Source organism: Paramacrobiotus metropolitanus, unplaced genomic scaffold (genome assembly GCF_019649055.1).
Source record: "Paramacrobiotus metropolitanus isolate TYO unplaced genomic scaffold, Prichtersi_v1.0 Parri_scaffold0000012, whole genome shotgun sequence".
Lineage (NCBI taxonomy): Eukaryota > Metazoa > Tardigrada > Eutardigrada > Parachela > Macrobiotidae > Paramacrobiotus > Paramacrobiotus metropolitanus.
The window spans coordinates 271,591-289,310 of NW_026570232.1; the positions used below are offsets into that span (position 1 = coordinate 271,591).

At 41.5% G+C, this 17,720-nt stretch overlaps 5 protein-coding genes across 8 annotated transcripts; 3 read left to right on the top strand and 2 right to left on the bottom strand.

The window, feature by feature from the left end:
* Nucleotides 1-1,301: 1,301 nt before the first annotated feature.
* Nucleotides 1,302-3,813, top strand: LOC129583960 (zinc transporter ZIP9-like). The gene is made up of 6 exons (XM_055476023.1): nucleotides 1,302-1,781; nucleotides 1,850-1,970; nucleotides 2,586-2,765; nucleotides 2,836-2,981; nucleotides 3,127-3,261; nucleotides 3,358-3,813. Exons 1-6 carry the CDS (start codon nucleotides 1,686-1,688, stop codon nucleotides 3,601-3,603), a joined length of 924 nt encoding a protein of 307 aa, XP_055331998.1. The 5' UTR covers nucleotides 1,302-1,685; the 3' UTR covers nucleotides 3,604-3,813.
* LOC129583959 (uncharacterized) lies at nucleotides 3,686-7,702 on the bottom strand. Of its 4 annotated transcripts, none has more exons than XM_055476021.1 (4): nucleotides 7,180-7,702; nucleotides 6,158-6,429; nucleotides 5,887-5,979; nucleotides 3,686-5,677 (listed from the first exon to the last, which is right to left on the bottom strand). In XM_055476021.1, exons 1-4 carry the CDS (start codon nucleotides 7,196-7,198, stop codon nucleotides 4,991-4,993), a joined length of 1,071 nt encoding a protein of 356 aa, XP_055331996.1. In that variant the 5' UTR covers nucleotides 7,199-7,702; the 3' UTR covers nucleotides 3,686-4,990. The 4 variants fall into 4 exon arrangements, 2 of the variants coding, with proteins under 2 accessions (XP_055331996.1, XP_055331997.1); XM_055476022.1 differs by lacking the exon at nucleotides 7,180-7,702 and adding an exon at nucleotides 6,688-6,764; XR_008689836.1 differs by lacking the exon at nucleotides 7,180-7,702 and having other exon boundaries at nucleotides 3,688-5,677; nucleotides 5,857-5,979; nucleotides 6,158-6,590.
* Nucleotides 7,281-12,283, top strand: LOC129583957 (eukaryotic translation initiation factor 5-like). The gene is made up of 8 exons (XM_055476018.1): nucleotides 7,281-7,550; nucleotides 9,183-9,668; nucleotides 9,919-10,000; nucleotides 10,109-10,281; nucleotides 10,344-10,808; nucleotides 10,925-11,080; nucleotides 11,156-11,323; nucleotides 11,561-12,283. Exons 2-8 carry the CDS (start codon nucleotides 9,597-9,599, stop codon nucleotides 11,867-11,869), a joined length of 1,425 nt encoding a protein of 474 aa, XP_055331993.1. The 5' UTR covers nucleotides 7,281-7,550; nucleotides 9,183-9,596; the 3' UTR covers nucleotides 11,870-12,283.
* Nucleotides 12,284-12,592: 309 nt separating this feature from the next.
* On the top strand, nucleotides 12,593-15,354 carry LOC129584077 (E3 ubiquitin-protein ligase arih1-like). The gene is made up of 7 exons (XM_055476182.1): nucleotides 12,593-13,249; nucleotides 13,339-13,485; nucleotides 13,801-14,189; nucleotides 14,297-14,423; nucleotides 14,577-14,783; nucleotides 14,993-15,078; nucleotides 15,237-15,354. The coding sequence occupies exons 1-7, from the start codon at nucleotides 12,899-12,901 to the stop codon at nucleotides 15,352-15,354; spliced, it is 1,425 nt and encodes a 474-aa protein (XP_055332157.1). The 5' UTR covers nucleotides 12,593-12,898.
* Nucleotides 15,355-16,083: 729 nt separating this feature from the next.
* On the bottom strand, nucleotides 16,084-17,706 carry LOC129583864 (cysteine-rich PDZ-binding protein-like). Its single transcript, XM_055475865.1, has 5 exons — nucleotides 17,370-17,706; nucleotides 16,957-17,022; nucleotides 16,724-16,778; nucleotides 16,525-16,622; nucleotides 16,084-16,385 (listed from the first exon to the last, which is right to left on the bottom strand). Exons 1-5 carry the CDS (start codon nucleotides 17,383-17,385, stop codon nucleotides 16,321-16,323), a joined length of 300 nt encoding a protein of 99 aa, XP_055331840.1. The 5' UTR covers nucleotides 17,386-17,706; the 3' UTR covers nucleotides 16,084-16,320.
* Between the last annotated feature and the right edge of the window lie 14 nt (nucleotides 17,707-17,720).

Sequence of the window (17,720 nt, forward strand, 5' to 3'; positions counted from 1 at the left end):
TCTTTGTTTACTTTTTATTTTTTTTTTGCATAAGTCGAAATAGCCTTTTCTCCATTATATTATAAGCAGCTTTGCACCAAGAAAAAAGCAACGCTCTGCTTTCCTACCCCGTCCGGCTGAACTTCTTCAACGCGAGCAACAAACTCAAGGTACGTAAAACGACCAAGGTATGTCGTCATCAGGTCTTCCCACAATGTGCCAGAACGTCGCTCCTGTTCGAAGACTCAGATCTTGGGGATCTTCAAGATTGCATAAACTCGCACCCTATTTTATGGGCATACCTCTCATTGCAGTGTGAAAGTGGTCGATGCGGGTTCATTTCTTTAAAATATTAGTTCCCACTTGTGCTACTAGTTTATTTCATGACCTTTTGGCTTGTACAGATACATGCAGTACTCACTCGTATGATAGCTCAGAGCCGATTTCGATTGGCGACAGAATACGTACAGGGCGCACCAGCAGCACCGTAAAGGCAAACAAGAGTTAAGAAACATGTTTATTTAGGTACAAATTAAAGTAACGTTCTCCGTTTTTTAAGTGTTAAGAAAACGCCAGCGCGATGGATGAACAAATACTAGCCAATCGACCGTTTGATGCGTTCGCTGATGCAGTCGCCGCGGAAGGCGAAAAGGCAACCGACCATATTGTCCACATTCGTATCCAGCAGCGAAACGGTCGAAAAACACTGACCACGGTGCAAGGGATAAGCGACGAGTTCGATAAGAAAAAGATCGTTCGTGCATGCAAAAAGACATTCTGTTGCAACGGAACTGTCGTAAGAATTATTGCGAGTGATCTTTACCTACGCGTACTGCAGTCTGCATCTGCAGATGCGATATTGAATATGATTTTCTTACAGGTCGAACACCCGGAATATGGAGAGGTTATCCAGTTTCAAGGAGACCAGCGAAACCATATCTGCCGTTTTTTGACGGAAAACGCGATTGTTAAACCGAGTCAGCTAAAAGTGCATGGTTTTTAGGCCAGTTATTTCACTTATTGGCAGTCTACTGCGTATAAAAGTTAGCATAATTCTCCACAAAACTGTGCTGTTGTGCACCACGTTTGTTTGCTAAATTCATTGTTAAGGCTTTAAAATGAAAGGTGCTGGATAATTTTCTTGAAGTGCTTACCTGTTGAAATACTTACAATTTACAAAATAGTGGTGCGAAATTTTCTAATGACGAATGCGTACGAATATCGAAAGGAACCAGCTGTAATTTCTATTCTGGTTCCGTTTCGGGTGACATTTACCTGAATACATAAACCGTAGATTGGCGTAGAATATAGATGACGTGACACGAAACTGGATCAGTGGGTAATCTGATTTCGTAACAACTGCGAAACGTTTTTGAATTTAGTGCTTATTTTTAGTGATTTGTAACATCATTTGTTGGACTTCGGAACAGCTGAAAGTTTTCTGTCGCTGAACTCTGTTTTGTACGTGCTGTTATTACGATAAAGTTGAGAATACTTTTAGAAATACTCTGAGAATAGCGTTAAAATGCGGGAAAACTCGCAACGATTGTCTAACATCATTAGGAAGTGACTGCGGCAGCATCCAGATTCCAGATTGTGGTTTGTGAAAAAGCATAGCTGTATGAATCTGTTCTTGGAGGAATTCCTGTTATAGTCAGCCAGATTTATTTTGTCGATTTTGCTGGTTATCTCTTGTCTGCACGAAAATGGATGGACTTATTCTGCTGTCACTGCTTGCGCTGGCGATGCTGGTGTGCTCGTTCATCGCGGGAAGCCTTCCTTTGGCTGTGACGCTGTCCGAGGTTTGTGCGCTGATGCTGAAATTGCAGTTCCGTGGCTCCATCGCTAATCGTTACTCCGTTTTCTGCAGGACAAGTTGCAGCTTGTAACAGCGCTTGGCGCTGGCCTTTTAGTTGGAGCTGCTTTGGCTGTGATTATTCCCGAAGGTGTTGGAGCTGTCTACTCTCACCAGATACACGAACATGCAAAAGGTACGATCATAAAATATTACTACGCTGAGCTCTGCGTGCGTGCACTGTGTGCTGCCAGGCGTTCCTGTGTTTCGGGTTTGTTTAGTCTGACCAAAAAAATTTTCTGAAGGTATAAAATTTTATTTAACTGTTGTCAGTGGTTGGCATTCGTCGGTATTATTTAGAATATTGAAAGAATGCTTCTGCGCAAGCGAGATGCTGTTAAAATTTTTAAGTGCATTGTTCCTTGCGAATTTGGTTTTTGCTTTTGTGTTTCTTTGAAAATTTTGTTAGCTGTTTTATTTCCGTAATTTCTGGTATTCTAAACGTCTCCACAAGTCAGACGTTCCTGGTAAATGTGAGATAGTTGACTGGGCAAATGCAATATGTACGTATTGGCCGGTTACTGATTTTCTTATATTCGTCGGTGGATTAAAATGCTTGTAACAATTTGCAACACGTGTAAAACTTTACGAAAGAAGGTAAAATAATTACGGGCGATTAAAATCAGACATGTGGTAATTACAGATACTAATTGCTTACGTATTATATTGCGTTACGTTGGCGTAAGTCGCACCGAAAATTGCATCGCAGTTTTATGCATGCACAGTACTTTTCACCGTGGGTGTGTTGCAGAAGTTGCACCCGCAGCGAAACCGGAAGCCGCGGCGGCAGCTGCTGAGAAAGCGGAACAGCCCGCGGCCGTCCATGTGGAGCCCCCTGATCACGGGGAATGGATCGGAGCAGCGCTGGTCTTGGGCTTTGTTTTCATGCTTCTGGTCGACCAAATTAGTCAGAAACTCAGTGGATCCACAGGTACAGAATCTTACTCCGACGATACGCCAAAATTAATAGCCATCAGACGTGACAGTTCGCTGATTTTCAGACGCGAGTAGCCGACGCAATCAAATTACTGCTACGCTGGGATTAGTTGTTCATGCTGCCGCGGATGGGATTGCCTTAGGAGCTAGTGCCACGACGAAGCATTTAGAAATGGAGATGATTGTTTTCTTCGCCATCATGTTGCACAAAGTACTTGTATAGCCGTTGATTCGTTTTCACACTTACTTAAGCGGTATTATTGTCGTTTTCCTTTCTTCAGTATGCATAAGTTTAACTTGTATACGAGGTAGATTCTCGGGAAATGTTTGTCCCTTTGACGTGAACCTTGTTGCAGGCTCCTACTGCTTTTGGTTTAGTAACGTTTCTCCTCCACGAAGGCCTGGAACGTACCAAAATTCGGAGACACTTGTTAATATTTTCTTTATCCGCTCCTGTTGGAGCTTTGGTGACCTATCTACTGATATCTCAGGTAGTACGATGTATTTCTCGGTTGTTTCTACTTGGCAGACGTTTGACTGCGTTATACATTTTTGAAAAGTAATTGTGTGGTTTCGTCTACTTTCAGGGAAGTTCAACAATGTTGGACAGCACAAGCGGGTTGGTGTTGTTATTCAGCGGTGGAACCTTTCTGTACGTGGCGACAGTTCACGTATTACCAGAGATTTCTCACTCCCCGCATTCCAGTAATTCTGCATTACCTAGCAATCTGGACATGTCCCACTCGGGTGTTCGACTTCCTAAATCTCATTTACTGGCACTGATAGTTGGTGCTATATGTCCAGTTTTCTTAAACTTTGGTCATAGTCATTGAATGTTTTGAACTTTTAATAATTACAAGTCATATTAGTTTATGACGTATTTATTTTTATGTGTACTTCTCGTGCACAAGCCGTTCTTCCTATGATGCAATGCGATTTTTATAGAAATTTATCTCGTAATTGCTGTTTTAAAATCTTTTAGCCTTATCCGAACAGTGTGTTATGATTTTGGAAACCTCGAAGAACATTCTTGAGATTTTGGATTACGTGGTCAGTTCTAAAGCTAAAAGTTCTAAAGCTATTGTACAGAAAACAAACTTTATTTGATGCGGCTAAATTCTTTCCATTTTCGCATGAACCGCGGTAACTGACTGGTGCGAAGCCGCTTTTTGCGTACTGTTCGTATCTTCTCTTTGTCAGCTACTTCGCTTCCGATTGAACTTGTTGATTGTTCTAGACCTAATGACCGTCTTCTCGTGTCTCCTTTGTCCCAGACGGGAAGCAGCGTGGGAGCATGATGCCGTTTGCTGTGCTGCATCGCTTCTGACCCGTAGACAGACGTCCCGAATACGGAAACAGATTTGCTGCGACGAGCATGGCGCGCTTCGTTTCGTTTCATAAGGGCCAGCTCTTCGTCGAATGGCTCGTTTGGTGGGATAATAACGGGGATGCGGCCATACATGGCGGCGTGGAGTGCATTCGAATTGTGTATTGTGTTGCCGTGAAGCCTGCACCTGAGTTGTGCTGCGGTTTGCAGCAGGTTGTCTGCATTTGGCGTTGTGTGGTTTATCAATGGCATTCAACAAGCCGGATATTTGCGGACTTCCGGTGGTTTCTTCTGCAAAATGGCATCTCCAAGATCGTATCGCAATTTGACTGAGACTGTTGGTGTTTTCGGCGTAGGATATTCGGCCGATCTTTGTGGTGAGGGATCTGTGTTTAGTTGCACCGTTAAATAATTATTGGCCCGTTCTTGGAAGCAAATCCTCCACTGAATTTTCGCTTTCGCTAGAGTTTTCACTGTTGTCTTCGGTTTCCGGTTCGAAGTGAGGCTGTTTCGTCGTGGGCCACTTTACTGAATTCTTCGTATTGGATCTGTTTCTTTGTGCAGCTGATCCCCTGTAACGTCTGAGTGGACCCTTGACATTCCACGCTGACAGCTTTTCACTCATAAAAAGGCGCTGTATTCCAGTCGGATGGATTTGAAATGAATTTTTTGGTTTACGGCTTATGTGTTCGGATATTTCCGTGAGTCGCATATGCCGTCGTAATAGCCGGTTGCGTTTTCTTTGTTCAAATTCTTCGTCCGACTTCTTCTTTTCAGCCATTTCGGTTTCCACACTTTTTCCTGCTATTTGAGAAGTTCTTTTCACCTCGCGTGAAATCAACCTTGCCCGTATGAGTTTCTGTTTCAAGGTCAGGTTACCGACATCGGTTTCGTTAAGCAAACTTTTTCGGTTGTTTTCTGGCTGCGACAGCCGGACCATGCGACTTTTTCTGATCGGCACATCTCCCCGTTTCTGAGCTAATGCCACTGCCCGTAGCAAAAACGCTGCTTTTTTTATCCGCAATCTGCTTCTTTCTCCGAAAATGTTTATACTGACTGAAAATGGAGTCCGGATAAATTCTTCTGTACTTTGATGGATTATTTCTTACGGTGGTCAATTCGCGTATTATGGCTAAAAGTTTATCTGCATTTTGGAAGGGTACTGGATTTTTCAGTGGCGACTGTAGAAGATTCGGCAAAAAATCGTAGCGATAGTTAAATGTGTTAAGAAACAGTAAATATCCTCGCCAGTTCGGCCGCGATCGGCGAAATGCGGCTAATTCAATCATGGTGTTCGTGACGTCAGGCCGGTCAGTCAGCGCTGTTTTCCATTTATCAAGCAGCTCACGACGCAGCTCCTGAAGTTTGTTTTTATATTGAATGCATAGCCGGCTATAGCGTTTCCTGACAATCCACTGTTCGTCCTCGTTCAAGGGTGGTATGCTGTTTGAGGATTTTCCGAAATATCGTTCCATTTCCGCATAGCTCGGTAAGGAAAGGAACAGCTCATCCTCCAGCTGCTCTTCGAAGTCTTTGTCCAAAAGGTTTTTGGGAAGGTAGACACCCAAACCTTCGTCCAGCTGCAAAAAAATTAATCAATATTTGCTTGCACAGTAATTGTCCATAAATTCAGATTAGAACCGTAGTTCTGTAATATTTACTATTGCTGGCAAGTTGACAACGACGATAAACCACAGAACGTTAACGTGTGCCTGATATGCACTATGCCAATATTACAGATATTCGGCTGATCACTTACCGCCTAACCATGATCATATACAGAACACACCTCCATTTGCTGTGGATGTCGGATTTTCAATGGAATGTCGGGTAGACGAAATTTCATTGGGATGAAAATTTTCGGCGGATTATCCAACACGGTCTGCAGAGTACAGTATAAAGGTTACACGCAGGCAGTAATGGGTGCCGAAAGTCAACAAAACCGATTTGCACACATCACACCGCTGCATAACAAATTAACAACACAGTATTGTACACATTACGTGACATTATTACGGTACTGAAATTCTTGCTAATTCAATTTACTGCATTGTAAGCACTTTATCATCTTCTGTTAAATCTTCAGAGGAACTGGCATCCGCGGGATGCGCTCTGTTCACGTCGGCGGCTGTTAGGTTATAACTGCGTTGAATGTAATTGGTCAGATGCTCCCAGGAAGGTTTCGTCAGCTGTTCGTTCTCGGGATCAGTTTCGGGGCTTTCCTGATCACCTGACACCAAGGGAGTCCACTGCGGATCCAAGTATGACAGAGCTTCACTGCGTTTATCTGCCCCCAGGACACTGGACGTATTAGCCGGAGATGCGGTCATGCCTAAAAAGAAGGTGGAAGCGATAAACGCTAGCGGTCCCGTTCTCAATCCATTTCCAGGTGGATGGCTACAAGCTTCATTTGCGATGCCTGGAAATCGATTCGCTATAATTTTTACGAAAGAATTGCTCCAGTATCGTAGAATGTAGTGTAACCAAGTTACAGTTCTTATTAATGGTTGATGCTGGTACGAGTTTTACAATAACAACAACAAAATCACTGATGGTACAATGTACAAAGTTTACAAACTACCATACAAACCACAAATCCATTATTGTACGTAATACGAACTAGGTAGATAGTCGTACGGTGCCAATGATTCAGATTATTACAGCTTTATTCGTAGCAAAAAATTATGATTACAGACTACAGTGTATAAAATCGGAAATTACTAATTAGTGCAACTTTACGTGTTTCCCAGCAGTCCAGCCCGCTCGGCTCGATTCAAAGCAACCGAAGGGTAGGAGCCGAATGCGAGGTGATTACAGATTACTGGATTATTAATTCCAGAATTCCAGTGAGGTTATTGAAACTGTAAACGTAGTACTTCCCTGAGTAGCTGACAATTACCAAACGTCTAAGCATTATAAAGATAAAATAATTTTTGTGTGCACAAAGTGGGTCTTACGTTATTCTAAAAATCTAAAATTAATCAAAATAATCCGTATTAAACACGTACATACTCTGGTACTTAATAAAATACCGTAGTGTGACCACTAAAAATATGCAATTTTTGCAGTGCAAATTGCTTACCATAGCCACACCCCTCCATGTGCGTGATGGCGCAATGGTGCAATCCGCACGCCAAGTCTTGACGATACCGTCAGAGTACGCGATGAAGTTGGTCGCATGTGGTGCAGCACTTTCAATTCGTGTTAGATCGCATCTCGCGTTCGGGTTGATTTTTCATGCGTAGTTTCAAGTTTGTTCGTGAGGTCTTGGTCTCTTCGGAAGTCGACATAATTACGAAGTGAAATCTTCCTCCATAATTGTAAACCTGCAAACTTTTAACGGTCCTGAATCGGGCAGGAGTATTCATGCTTTTGTAAACGGTTCTTACTGAACAGTTGTTTTTTCTCTCCGAACCTTTCCACGATAATTTATGATCGCTACTAGACATTCAGGTACGTGGTCTAACTGTGAAGTGACGCAGTCACGTCTTCCATGTTTGTGGCTCTAGAGTAATTTATATAGTACAATAATTCCAGTTTTAGCCTGTGAAATATCGCAGTACCGAACTTGTAATACAGTACAGTAATTTGTAATTGGGGAGAGACCGGAGAGTTAACAGTGTTACTGGTTACATCACGTTGTCTCAGGGAGAAACAGACTTTCGGTTCCCTTTCGTTCCAGCGCGATATAGAACTGTAAAAGGTTATTCGTTATAATGTTAACAAATTATGGGCCTTGAACAATCTGAATTTCCATGATGAGTGCAGAAACCAGAAGGAATGCAAGTTGACATGATTTAGTTCGTGAAGGAGTACTTAATTGATGGGACGTAGTTGAAGGTAATGTCGGAAAACTGCATACGCTCGGAAAATAAGAAATTATAAATGCTAATTTAAAGACTTACTAAAATCAGCAACCCGGTAAAATTATAATGATCTTGTTCATTGTACTTCTGCTTGCTTGTCAGCTTGTGAATGCATACTTATGAGTTGTGGCAAAGGTCAGGGTGCATATTATAACTTCCGCCGTTTTTTGTTAAAAAGTTTGTTTGTCCTGTATGATGTGGCTGTATCCGTAAATATGGCGTGTAAGCGGTAAGCCGTAAGCCCGCAATTATATCCAGTTCCGAAATGTCTAAAATAATACGAGTATATTAAATTCTAAAACTAAAGGAACTGTTAAGAATAATTACATTCCATGCAGTGAGGTGCGTTTTTTTACTTTGTTCCTAATGAAATTTTTGTATTTGGGCTTTTAAACGCAGTGAAATAACTGAAATTCTTGAATTTCAGCACCTGCATGCACACGCTCATATGGTCATGACTAGTAAATTTCCGAGAAATTCTCATTGCCTGAGTAATAACCTTCATGATATACAGCATAATGCAGTTTTTGTTAATGACTGCCTGTAACAATACTGTTTTCTGTTATCCTTACATTTTGATGGTTACACTGCAGTTTCCATAGCTGGACTTGTGTGTTCGTTGTTTATGGTAGCAATTAACCGGGGATCAGTGTTTTTGAAGGATTTGCGTCACATGCTGCGTTTGACATATAGATATGACGATCGTTAGCGGCGGTACTGGAGTGCAGCTGAAGCAGCAGTTATTTTTGCCACATAGTATTAGCCGTTTGACGGCGTTGATTTCGGCTGGCATTTAATTTTCCGATAGGCTAAGGCGATTTTACACAGAATTGGTGATCTGCAGATAATCGGAGGCTGTTTCTGCTTGGTCGCGTTAGGCGTATGGCCCTTGGGCTTTTTTACATGAAACATTTACAGTAATCGAAATTTCAGTTGTTACTGTGTCATTGGATAATAGTTGCCGACTGCGTTTTGAATATTTACAGGCTGCTAGTGTTACAGTTCTTGTTTGCTGCTTCTGAACGTTCGCCGATTTTCTCGTTCTTTCAGCAGAATTGAATAATGTCATCGGTTTCTTTGCACCTTGGTTACAGCATTTATTACAGAGAATTTCGGTTCCCTTGGCTGCGTGATTGATGACCTTTTTTGACATTGATAGTCGTTAATTTCGTGATTTTTGGCACACCTATGCACCAGTTACGTAGTTCATCCATTGCAGAGTTATTTTCCCGCGGGAATCCGTCGAGTTTTCGTAAAGAAATTTCGGCGTGCCATTGTGTAACGGTGCAAACGCTTCCGTCATCATCCGGTTCCGGTCAGTCAAGGTTTATGCCTGGCCACAAGTGCTACCCTGTTGTCCAATATCACTCGGATCGCGACAACACCATTGCCAACACAGGCCCCTTCAATTACCCGTCGTCCAGCAACAGAAGGAAACTGTTGCTCCTACGTCAGAAAGGTTTAACCAACCAAGAAGGTCCGAGCTTCGGGCAGAGTCCCAGGTGATCACCGCGAAGCGGCGTCGACACGGACCGGGTCGTGAATGTCAGTAATTCACGCCAGAGAAAGAAGAGCCACTGCATTCCCATTGCACTTTTTCCATCAATAACGTAACATCAAAACAGCTGCGAAAATGACGCTCAACATCGACAGAAGCAATCCCGATCAGTTTTATCGTTACAAGATGCCACGACTTGTCGCCAAGGTAAATTGATTGAATTTTGATTAAATTTTTCGCTCATACAGTTATAAACTTTAACTATCGAGCGCTTATAGGTAACGTTCAAGTCCTGGTTAAACGGGATTCTGTACTGATATTGATATTGGGTTTTAAAATCCTTTTTTATGTTGGTTAATGGCTTTTAACAAAATTATTAAAACCGCAGAAATGAAAAATAAAAGCGAAAAAACTTGGATGCAGTGTAATCGTTAAATCAGGATATGGTTGGCCATAGGTGGAAGGATCTGGCAATGGAATTAAAACCGTCGTTGCCAACATAACGGAGATAGCGAAATCCTTGGATAGACCACCAGCCTGTGAGTACCGAAAATATGATTTTTTTACGATTACTTCGTTGGAACATTGTCACCGCCGATAAAACTGCGATTTATTATCCTCTTGGTATTATTGGGTTACCGTTGTAGATCCGTTGAAATACTTCGGCTATGAATTGGGCGCCCAGACAATGATTGACTCGAAGAACGATCGTTACATCGTCAATGGAGCACATGAGGCACCACGCCTGCAAGAAATGCTTGATGGGTTTATCAAGAAATTCGTCTTGTGTCAGAGCTGCAATAATCCCGAGACAGTCTTGGTATGACACACTGATAAATTAAGATTCTATATTAGAATGAACCTAATCCTTTGGCTTTGTAGCAAGTGTATCCAAAGAAGAACACGATCAAACAGAACTGTGCGGCTTGCGGTTACAGTTGTATGGTGGACATGAAACATAAACTGACAACCTACATCCTTAAAAATCCACCGGCGGAAGTTGGAGAATATGGAGAATCGAAGGGAAAAGGGAAAGGCAAGGTTAAAGGCCGTAAAGGTAGCGGTAAAGAGGACGAAAAGAACGGCGGTAGCAAGACAAATGGTGCCGGTGACAAGGCAGCACCCGGCTCGCCCACGACCGAAACTGAAAACCCCTTCGACGCTCCACCTCCAGTCGATGCCGTGGATGGGGATGAATTTGATGATGATTGGGGTGATGAAGACACCGAACAAGCCCGTAAAAGAACGCGAAAAGAGCTGACCAACGGAATCAAGAATCTGACTACCAACGATGATTTGGACAAGACGGAAGATGAGCGTTTAGATTTGTTCTACGAATTTGTCAAGGTTGGTGTTGTAAATTTAAATTAAGAAGAGTGAAAGTAGCAGTTTAATTTATTCTACTTTACATGCTTGAATTGTGCATTAATTAAAGCAACTGACCTATTTCGTGCCACTTACAGAAGCGAAAACAAGGTGACCAAGTGGATGATAAAGAAATCTTGGTTGAAGCCGAACGCTTGGAAGTGAAAGAGAAAGCCCCGCTCATTTTGGCTCGAGTGCTTTTGGATACGAACATGATGAAACAAATCAAGGATTATCGCAAAGTGTTTCTTCGTGTACGTCAACTCTTGGACGTTTACGCTCAATGTCTGACCGTAATTGTAATTTTATGTCGTTGTATTTTCTTATAGTTCACTGCGGGAAATCAGCGTGCGCAAAAATACTTTCTTGGCGGAGTGGAGCATATTGTCGGAGTGGCCCATAGTTCAGAGTTGATGCCAAAAGCTGTAGTTCTGTTCAAAGAGTTGTACGATCGGGATATTTTGGAGGAAGAAGTCTTGGTGGACTGGTATGATAAGGTAAACATACTTTTGCAGACTAATTTCAGATGTTATTTTGATACTTTATTTGTCTGCGCTACTTTTTAAATGAGAATTAAAATGGTTATAATCTACGCCTGGTAATGATCTCATTAATTCACATATTATTGTTTATTACATCCTCAAATTTGGCGCGGCGTCAAGTAGGGCGCTGTGTCTGTATGCAAATAATCACGACTGAGAAATTGATTTGATGGGGATTAATCTGCTTTGCAGCCAACAAAGAAATATGTTGCCAAATCGATTGCTGAAGAGATCCGCAAGAAAGTTTTTCCTTTCATTAAATGGCTGAAGGAAGCAGAATCCGAGACGGATGAATCGGATGAAGACGACGGCATTCCACTCGCCCCGTCAGCGGTGAACAAGGCTGGTGGAGACGTCAAAGGCGGCAACGTTGTTGGTACGAACAACTCAAAAGCAGCGACGATAAATGGTGGACCAAAAGTCAATGGGAATGGTATCGGTACTAATACTCCACCGACTGAAGAGGAAGACGAAGAGGAGGTGGATATCGATGCGATCTAAGTGGCGACCAGATGCTGGATTTAATATTGCTTTTACATCAGCGCATCTCAGGATTTTACGGAGGATACGACTCAGCTTAATATCTTATTCGTGCTTTTTTTCAGTGCGCAGCCGTTTTTATTTCACTCGTAAATAACAGTAGTAAAGTATGCTCGTCTCATTTGAATGTACAAAATCAAAGTATCGGTTCAGAAATGAGAAGATTTCGCTAATTGAAACCCATAAGTACTTTGTTCTTGAACTGGGGCTGCTTAAAATTTTAGCCAGATGCAGTAGTAGATTCGTGCTGGGCCTGCCAGTACCGGGCTTGTTATTATTTATGATTGTGTGTTTTACGGTGTTTTCAGTGGTTTTTCTTTGCCAGTGAATCTTGGAGAGTTTTTCTTGAGCAGAATAATAAATGTATAATTCTGACAGACGTTTTGGCGTTTTTGAACCAGAATCAGAATTACGTTTGCGTGTTTATTCGTGAGAACAATTTGAGTATGTGCCGGAAGTCGAAATTGAATGCCAAGTCAGTATTCATTGCAGAAAAGCCGCTTTGTCCAGCTGATCCGTTAGCTGTAGCAGCGCCACTAGTGACGACACTAGGTGCTTGGTGTCCTTCCCGAGCAACTGGGAGGCTGGGATGCTTATCGCTCATTAGGACCCATTGGCTGACGTAAGCTGGTCCAACCAACACTCAATGACGGTGAAATCATTCGAAGTTCACAAAGCGCTCAGTTATCGATCACGCTTCGTTCACGCCGAATCGAGTCATAACCCGTTTATTCGTTGTCTTTTACATTTTCCATTATTTCTCGTACTTACTGCCATTAATTTTAAACTTTCGTCAGAACCAGTAGAGGCAGAGCAATTCGCTGTTGCTATAATTTTTTTATTTCTAGCTCGTATAGCTTATTAGTTACCACAGATGTTAGCATTCTTACTCTTGTAATTACTATTTCAGATTCAGATCCTATGTGTATATACAATATCAGTCCGTCTACTAATATTTAACTTGGGAGTGAATTTCTTATAATTAATAAAATGGATGACGACGAATGTTATGGGTTTGCATCAGGCGACGATATAGAAAACGACGCTGATTACGATGCCGAATATGAATTCGCTGACGACGAGTCCTTCAGCGTGGAACCCGTCCGTGTTTCTCCGGGACAGTCACGCACTTTCTCGCGACGAGGCTCCGTGCCACGCGATATCTCCAAACGGCGCAAAAGTGATGATCCAGAGGAGATCGACACGAGTGTCGCGTTGGGAGACCACTTTCAGACCCGTACAGCCCGCGGAGATGTGGTGTATTACGAGGTTCTCATGCCCCAGCAAGTTGTTGCCAAGATGGATAAAATCATCGGTCGTGCTAGGGAAGTTATGGAAGAGGTGCGATATTGTCAATAAATTACTGTCGTTTATTTTATAAGTAAAGAAGTTAGGAGAATCTCACACCATCTGCCTGCTGCGGTTTTCAGGTGCCTCCTTCAACAATTCGGCTGATGCTGGGCCAGCTCAAATGGGACACAGAGCGTTTACTGACTCGCTACTATGAAAACCCGGAGAAACTATTTACAGATCTGCGTGTGGGGACTGTGAAACCACGGGCTTTGTCTGTTAATAGGGTAAGATACATAATAATGTATTTTACGTATTTATTTAATTTTAGATGTTTTTTTGTTTTACCAAAAGAATGCATTACATGCGAAAGTTGTTCAAACATTAATGTTACTGATCAAATAATATCAGTACACATGGTGATGTTTTTTAATCGTCTTATTATTAGATAATAGATACCTAATGATTTTGCTTAATGTACTGTACGTAATTTTCTGTCATTTGAGCGGGGAGTTTTTTCTACAAAACACGTTACTTGAAACAAATTTAGTCGCAGTTTTAACGTTTTTAATTTGGATGCGCTTAAAAGATTATTGTGGCAGGTCATTGCGTGTGATATTTGTTTGTTGGATACCAAAAGCACCGATCTCAAAGCCGCCGACTGTGGCCACTATTTCTGTGCGGACTGCTGGAGCTCATACTTGACCGTCAAAATACTGGGTGATATCAGTGCGTCGCGGATGGAATGCCCTTCCAATAAGTGCAAAACCTACCTGGACGATGCCTTCGTGATGAGTTTGCTCAGCGCGGACAGTGTCCGTCTCCGTTATCAGTACTGCATGACGTCTTCCTTCGTCGACTTCCATCCGTGTATGCGGCGTTGTCCCGGCACTGACTGCCTGCGGGTGGCCTGCGTGCAGGAGCGCTCCTGGATCCCCATTTGCTGCGAGCCCTGCGATCTGACATTCTGCTTTTTGTGCGGAAATGAATGGTGTGTAATGACGATTTGTATTTCATCGCGATAGCAAATTTTCAGTAGACATTTTTTTCACTAATGATAATTTTGAATATTGTTTATCTTACAATTAAGTAATGCAGGCATGATCCCATCAAGTGCGATTGGCTCAAGAAATGGCAGAAGAAATGCATGGACGATAGCGAAACCTGCAACTGGCTGTCGGTTAACACAAAGGACTGCCCAGAGTGCAAATCTGCTATTGAAAAGGTATTTATTGGTATTATACTATTACAGTTGAGAAACGTTTGGTGCTCGTACTCGTAGGAGTTTAGAATAACTACTCAGTAGTTAATGACGTAAAATTTATGAGAAAACACTCAGTTACTGTAATACCCTGTAACATTATTGTTATTTGTGCAGAATGGTGGATGCAATCACATGACCTGCCGCAAATGTAGACATGAATTTTGCTGGATCTGCTTCGCGAAGTGGCCTCATCCAGGCGGAATGTCGTGTAACTCCTACAAAAACTCCGAGAACGAGGGACCTCGCAAAGCTTTGGAGCGCTATTTATTCTTTTTTAAACGTTTTGACAATCATGAAAAGAGCGTGAAATTGGAACGGAAGGTTTGTACGCTCGTTATTTAAACTAACGTAGGCCAGATAGCGTGGGAATACCATACTGAGAATACTTAGTTCGTGTCTAGAAGTTTGGATAAGGGTTGACCTTTGTATCTGAATTCTTTTTCCTGATACCGTTCGGTGGGAGGTCTTGCGGGTTGTTACATAAAGAAAAACCATTGGTTCATCTTGGTAACTGAATGTTTTTGTTGCAGTTGAAGGAAAAGTTAGCGACGTCCATGGAATCTTTTCGAATGAGATATACCTGTGGATGGATCGAACTGCAGTTCTTGGTTAAAGCGTAAGTGGGAAAATTCGTATCAAGATGCTGTGGCTTGGGGATGTTGAATAATTGTCGAGCAAACATTTGTAGAAACAGAATTTCCGTAAATGGTTGTAGCGCTTTTTTTCGGTCGTTGCTTTTACCGACATGTTCAACGTTATCGCGATGCTTTGTAGGGTGGACGTTCTGAAACGATGCCGGCAGACATTGATGTATACCTACGCTTTTGCGTATTACCTGAAAGAGGGAAATGAAAAGGATTTCGCTGCTTCGCTATCTGGAGAACTCATTTGATGATACGTGCTCACTTCAGGAATTGCGCCAGAAAGTGCAGGACCAGGCTGGTTATGTGGAATGAAACTGACGCAACATCGGTTATGAAATGCTTCTTTTTTCGTTGTATGTATTGCCTGTCGTTTTTACTTTTTACATTCGTTTTCGAATCGGTATATCCAAAATTTCGGCTGTTTTCATGCAAGCCTACTGAGGTACCGCTTTGTATGCACAATTTATCAAGTACTTTAATTGCATTGTGCAAGCACATACTTTATAAGTGTTGTAAATACTTAATTGGATTGCTGTAATTAATTGTGAATTTATAACATATGCGGTTGACTTGTCACTTGACGGTTTGGATTGAGAACGAAGAAAATAAACATGAACGTGACAGTGCGCGAATTGTTTTATGGCAACTCCAAATTTGAATTTATATGAAACGAGAGCATCCTGTTGAGCTATTCCTTTGTAAAAAATTAACCACTCACTTAAAAGCCCTTGCATCTTTTGCCGTGTCTTCACTTCACGGTTTCGAAGTACTGTAACTCACCTAGTTGACGCATGGTTCAGTGCATTTATGATAAGATTAAGTACTCGTACTATTTTTCAAGTCCTTTTCAATATTTAAACCGCTAACACATTTCGGGAATAATTGGTTTTTTCTGGTTTCGATTATGTATTACAAACGTGTAAGAATTATTCCACCTGCTCATTGCCAGAGCAGAGCATTCAAAATACGCATAACAAAAAAACTTATTTATTTATTTACTGTCCGCATTAGCAACAACAACTTTAATGCGGGCATCGAATGGTTCTTTTATACACTTCTAACAGACATGTAACATCATAACATGGTAAAACGAGCTAAGGAGCATTAAAGCAACTTTTCAGTTTCGCTAAACTGCACGAAAAATTGCACTAAAATAAGGTGAGAAGGAATCCACTTGGGGAACTGTCATGAGGCCCATGACCCCGGAAAGCGGCTCAAACTGCCGACTGTTTGTAGTTTTTAGTTTCTATTAACTTCTTTCCGCACATGGCGCAAATTCCTGCAAACCACCAGCCTTATAATTTACTGAAATTATCAAGATTAATAAGAAACTAATGGAGCGCACAACTGTACTTTCCATCCATATTATTAGCGGTGAATATCAGTGCGTATTTTTCGAACACCAATGACTAACTCACCAACTTTGTAGGCACATGCTTGGCAGTAATGGGATCCCACTTGGTGGACTGTGACTTTACAGATCTTACATTTTTCGAATTTGTCATAAGGATTAAATCTGCAGACAGAAAGGCAAATCAATAAAATTAACTACGACTGTAAAATAAGTATAAAAATCCAGAATCGCGGAACGCGGCTCTTTTTTAAGGGTTTTATTACCTGGCTTTTTTGGATGTCAGTGCCTTATTTTCGTTGACTTTCCGGCCTCCACCTTCTGAAACAGTCATTCCGGATACGATGACAAATCATTACAAATTTACAATCAAAAACTGACCACGTAGATCGCATTTACATCGCTAATGTCTTAAGCAATCGAATTCTTAGCATACCTTAACAGCTCTTAATTTATTGTACAAGTTTCCCAAACAGTCATCGTAACCACATCATAGTACCTGTCGTGTTGCGAGCACCCGATTTCCATGGATCCGGAGTTATAACTTTTCCAAGCTTCGCTTGGCCTGAAAAAAAAGCCAGAAACAGTAAATCAAGTAATCAACATACTTAGTACCAAGACGTACTTACTATGATGCCAAATCGCACTATTTATACATTATTTATTTACTGGAAGCCTTAATAGTTAATAAAATAACAAAAAATAACAATAATATCCTGCGATGCCATTTTCCATAAGAACTAAGAGTTAAGAATCCAAGATAGCAAAAAGTCCGAAAAATTATTTCGAAACTCGTTTCCAACAAGTCAAGCGATCAGGATTTTCGATCATTCAAAAATTCAAAACCACGATAATAAATGCAGTATACCACCCATAACAGACCTTCACTTTTAACTACGGTTTATCACTTACACTTCTCGCAAACCATCTCCTTCCAAAGACTGGCCAAATTATCATAAAAACACAACTTAATTCACTATTGTAGAATGTTTCAATGTATCCCAACAAAGCACGGACAAAATATTTCGCAAACCTCGAAATAGGTTCGCACAAATCTCGCCAAGTAAGCCACTGAAAACGAGCAATGAAAGTCGCAACAAAGTTACAAACGTTAAAATTTAATTTTGGAGAAAACCGAAAACTGCAGCGTTCCAAACGAATTAATATTGGATGATCTACAGTACTGTATGTAAACTGTATTTAAAACTTAAACAGTAGACGTACGAGTAAGTACTTAATTAATGACGAAACCCGGAAAAAAAC

What these genes read in the sequence shown, in the direction of transcription:
- LOC129583960 (XM_055476023.1), top strand. Translation starts at nt 1,686, where the DNA reads ATGGATGGACTTATTCTGCTGTCACTGCTTGCGCTGGCGATGCTGGTG. An exon ending in TGGCTGTGACGCTGTCCGAG is followed by an intron (nt 1,782 to 1,849) that starts GTTTGTGCGCTG and finishes CGTTTTCTGCAG; the next exon opens with GACAAGTTGCAGCTTGTAAC. An exon ending in GATACACGAACATGCAAAAG is followed by an intron (nt 1,971 to 2,585) that starts GTACGATCATAA and finishes GGTGTGTTGCAG; the next exon opens with AAGTTGCACCCGCAGCGAAA.
- LOC129583959 (XM_055476021.1), bottom strand. An exon ending in ATTTAACAGAAGATGATAAA is followed by an intron (nt 5,980 to 6,157) that starts GTGCTTACAATG and finishes TGTACTCTGCAG; the next exon opens with ACCGTGTTGGATAATCCGCC. An exon ending in GACATCCACAGCAAATGGAG is followed by an intron (nt 5,678 to 5,886) that starts GTGTGTTCTGTA and finishes ATTTTTTTGCAG; the next exon opens with CTGGACGAAGGTTTGGGTGT.
- LOC129583957 (XM_055476018.1), top strand. Translation starts at nt 9,597, where the DNA reads ATGACGCTCAACATCGACAGAAGCAATCCCGATCAGTTTTATCGTTAC. An exon ending in TGTTCTACGAATTTGTCAAG is followed by an intron (nt 10,809 to 10,924) that starts GTTGGTGTTGTA and finishes TGCCACTTACAG; the next exon opens with AAGCGAAAACAAGGTGACCA. An exon ending in TGGTGGACTGGTATGATAAG is followed by an intron (nt 11,324 to 11,560) that starts GTAAACATACTT and finishes TCTGCTTTGCAG; the next exon opens with CCAACAAAGAAATATGTTGC.
- LOC129584077 (XM_055476182.1), top strand. Translation starts at nt 12,899, where the DNA reads ATGGATGACGACGAATGTTATGGGTTTGCATCAGGCGACGATATAGAA. An exon ending in TTTTTGTGCGGAAATGAATG is followed by an intron (nt 14,190 to 14,296) that starts GTGTGTAATGAC and finishes TAAGTAATGCAG; the next exon opens with GCATGATCCCATCAAGTGCG. An exon ending in GCGTGAAATTGGAACGGAAG is followed by an intron (nt 14,784 to 14,992) that starts GTTTGTACGCTC and finishes TTTTTGTTGCAG; the next exon opens with TTGAAGGAAAAGTTAGCGAC.
- LOC129583864 (XM_055475865.1), bottom strand. An exon ending in GGGTGCTCGCAACACGACAG is followed by an intron (nt 16,779 to 16,956) that starts GTACTATGATGT and finishes TGACTGTTTCAG; the next exon opens with AAGGTGGAGGCCGGAAAGTC. An exon ending in AGCATGTGCCTACAAAGTTG is followed by an intron (nt 16,386 to 16,524) that starts GTGAGTTAGTCA and finishes GGTGGTTTGCAG; the next exon opens with GAATTTGCGCCATGTGCGGA.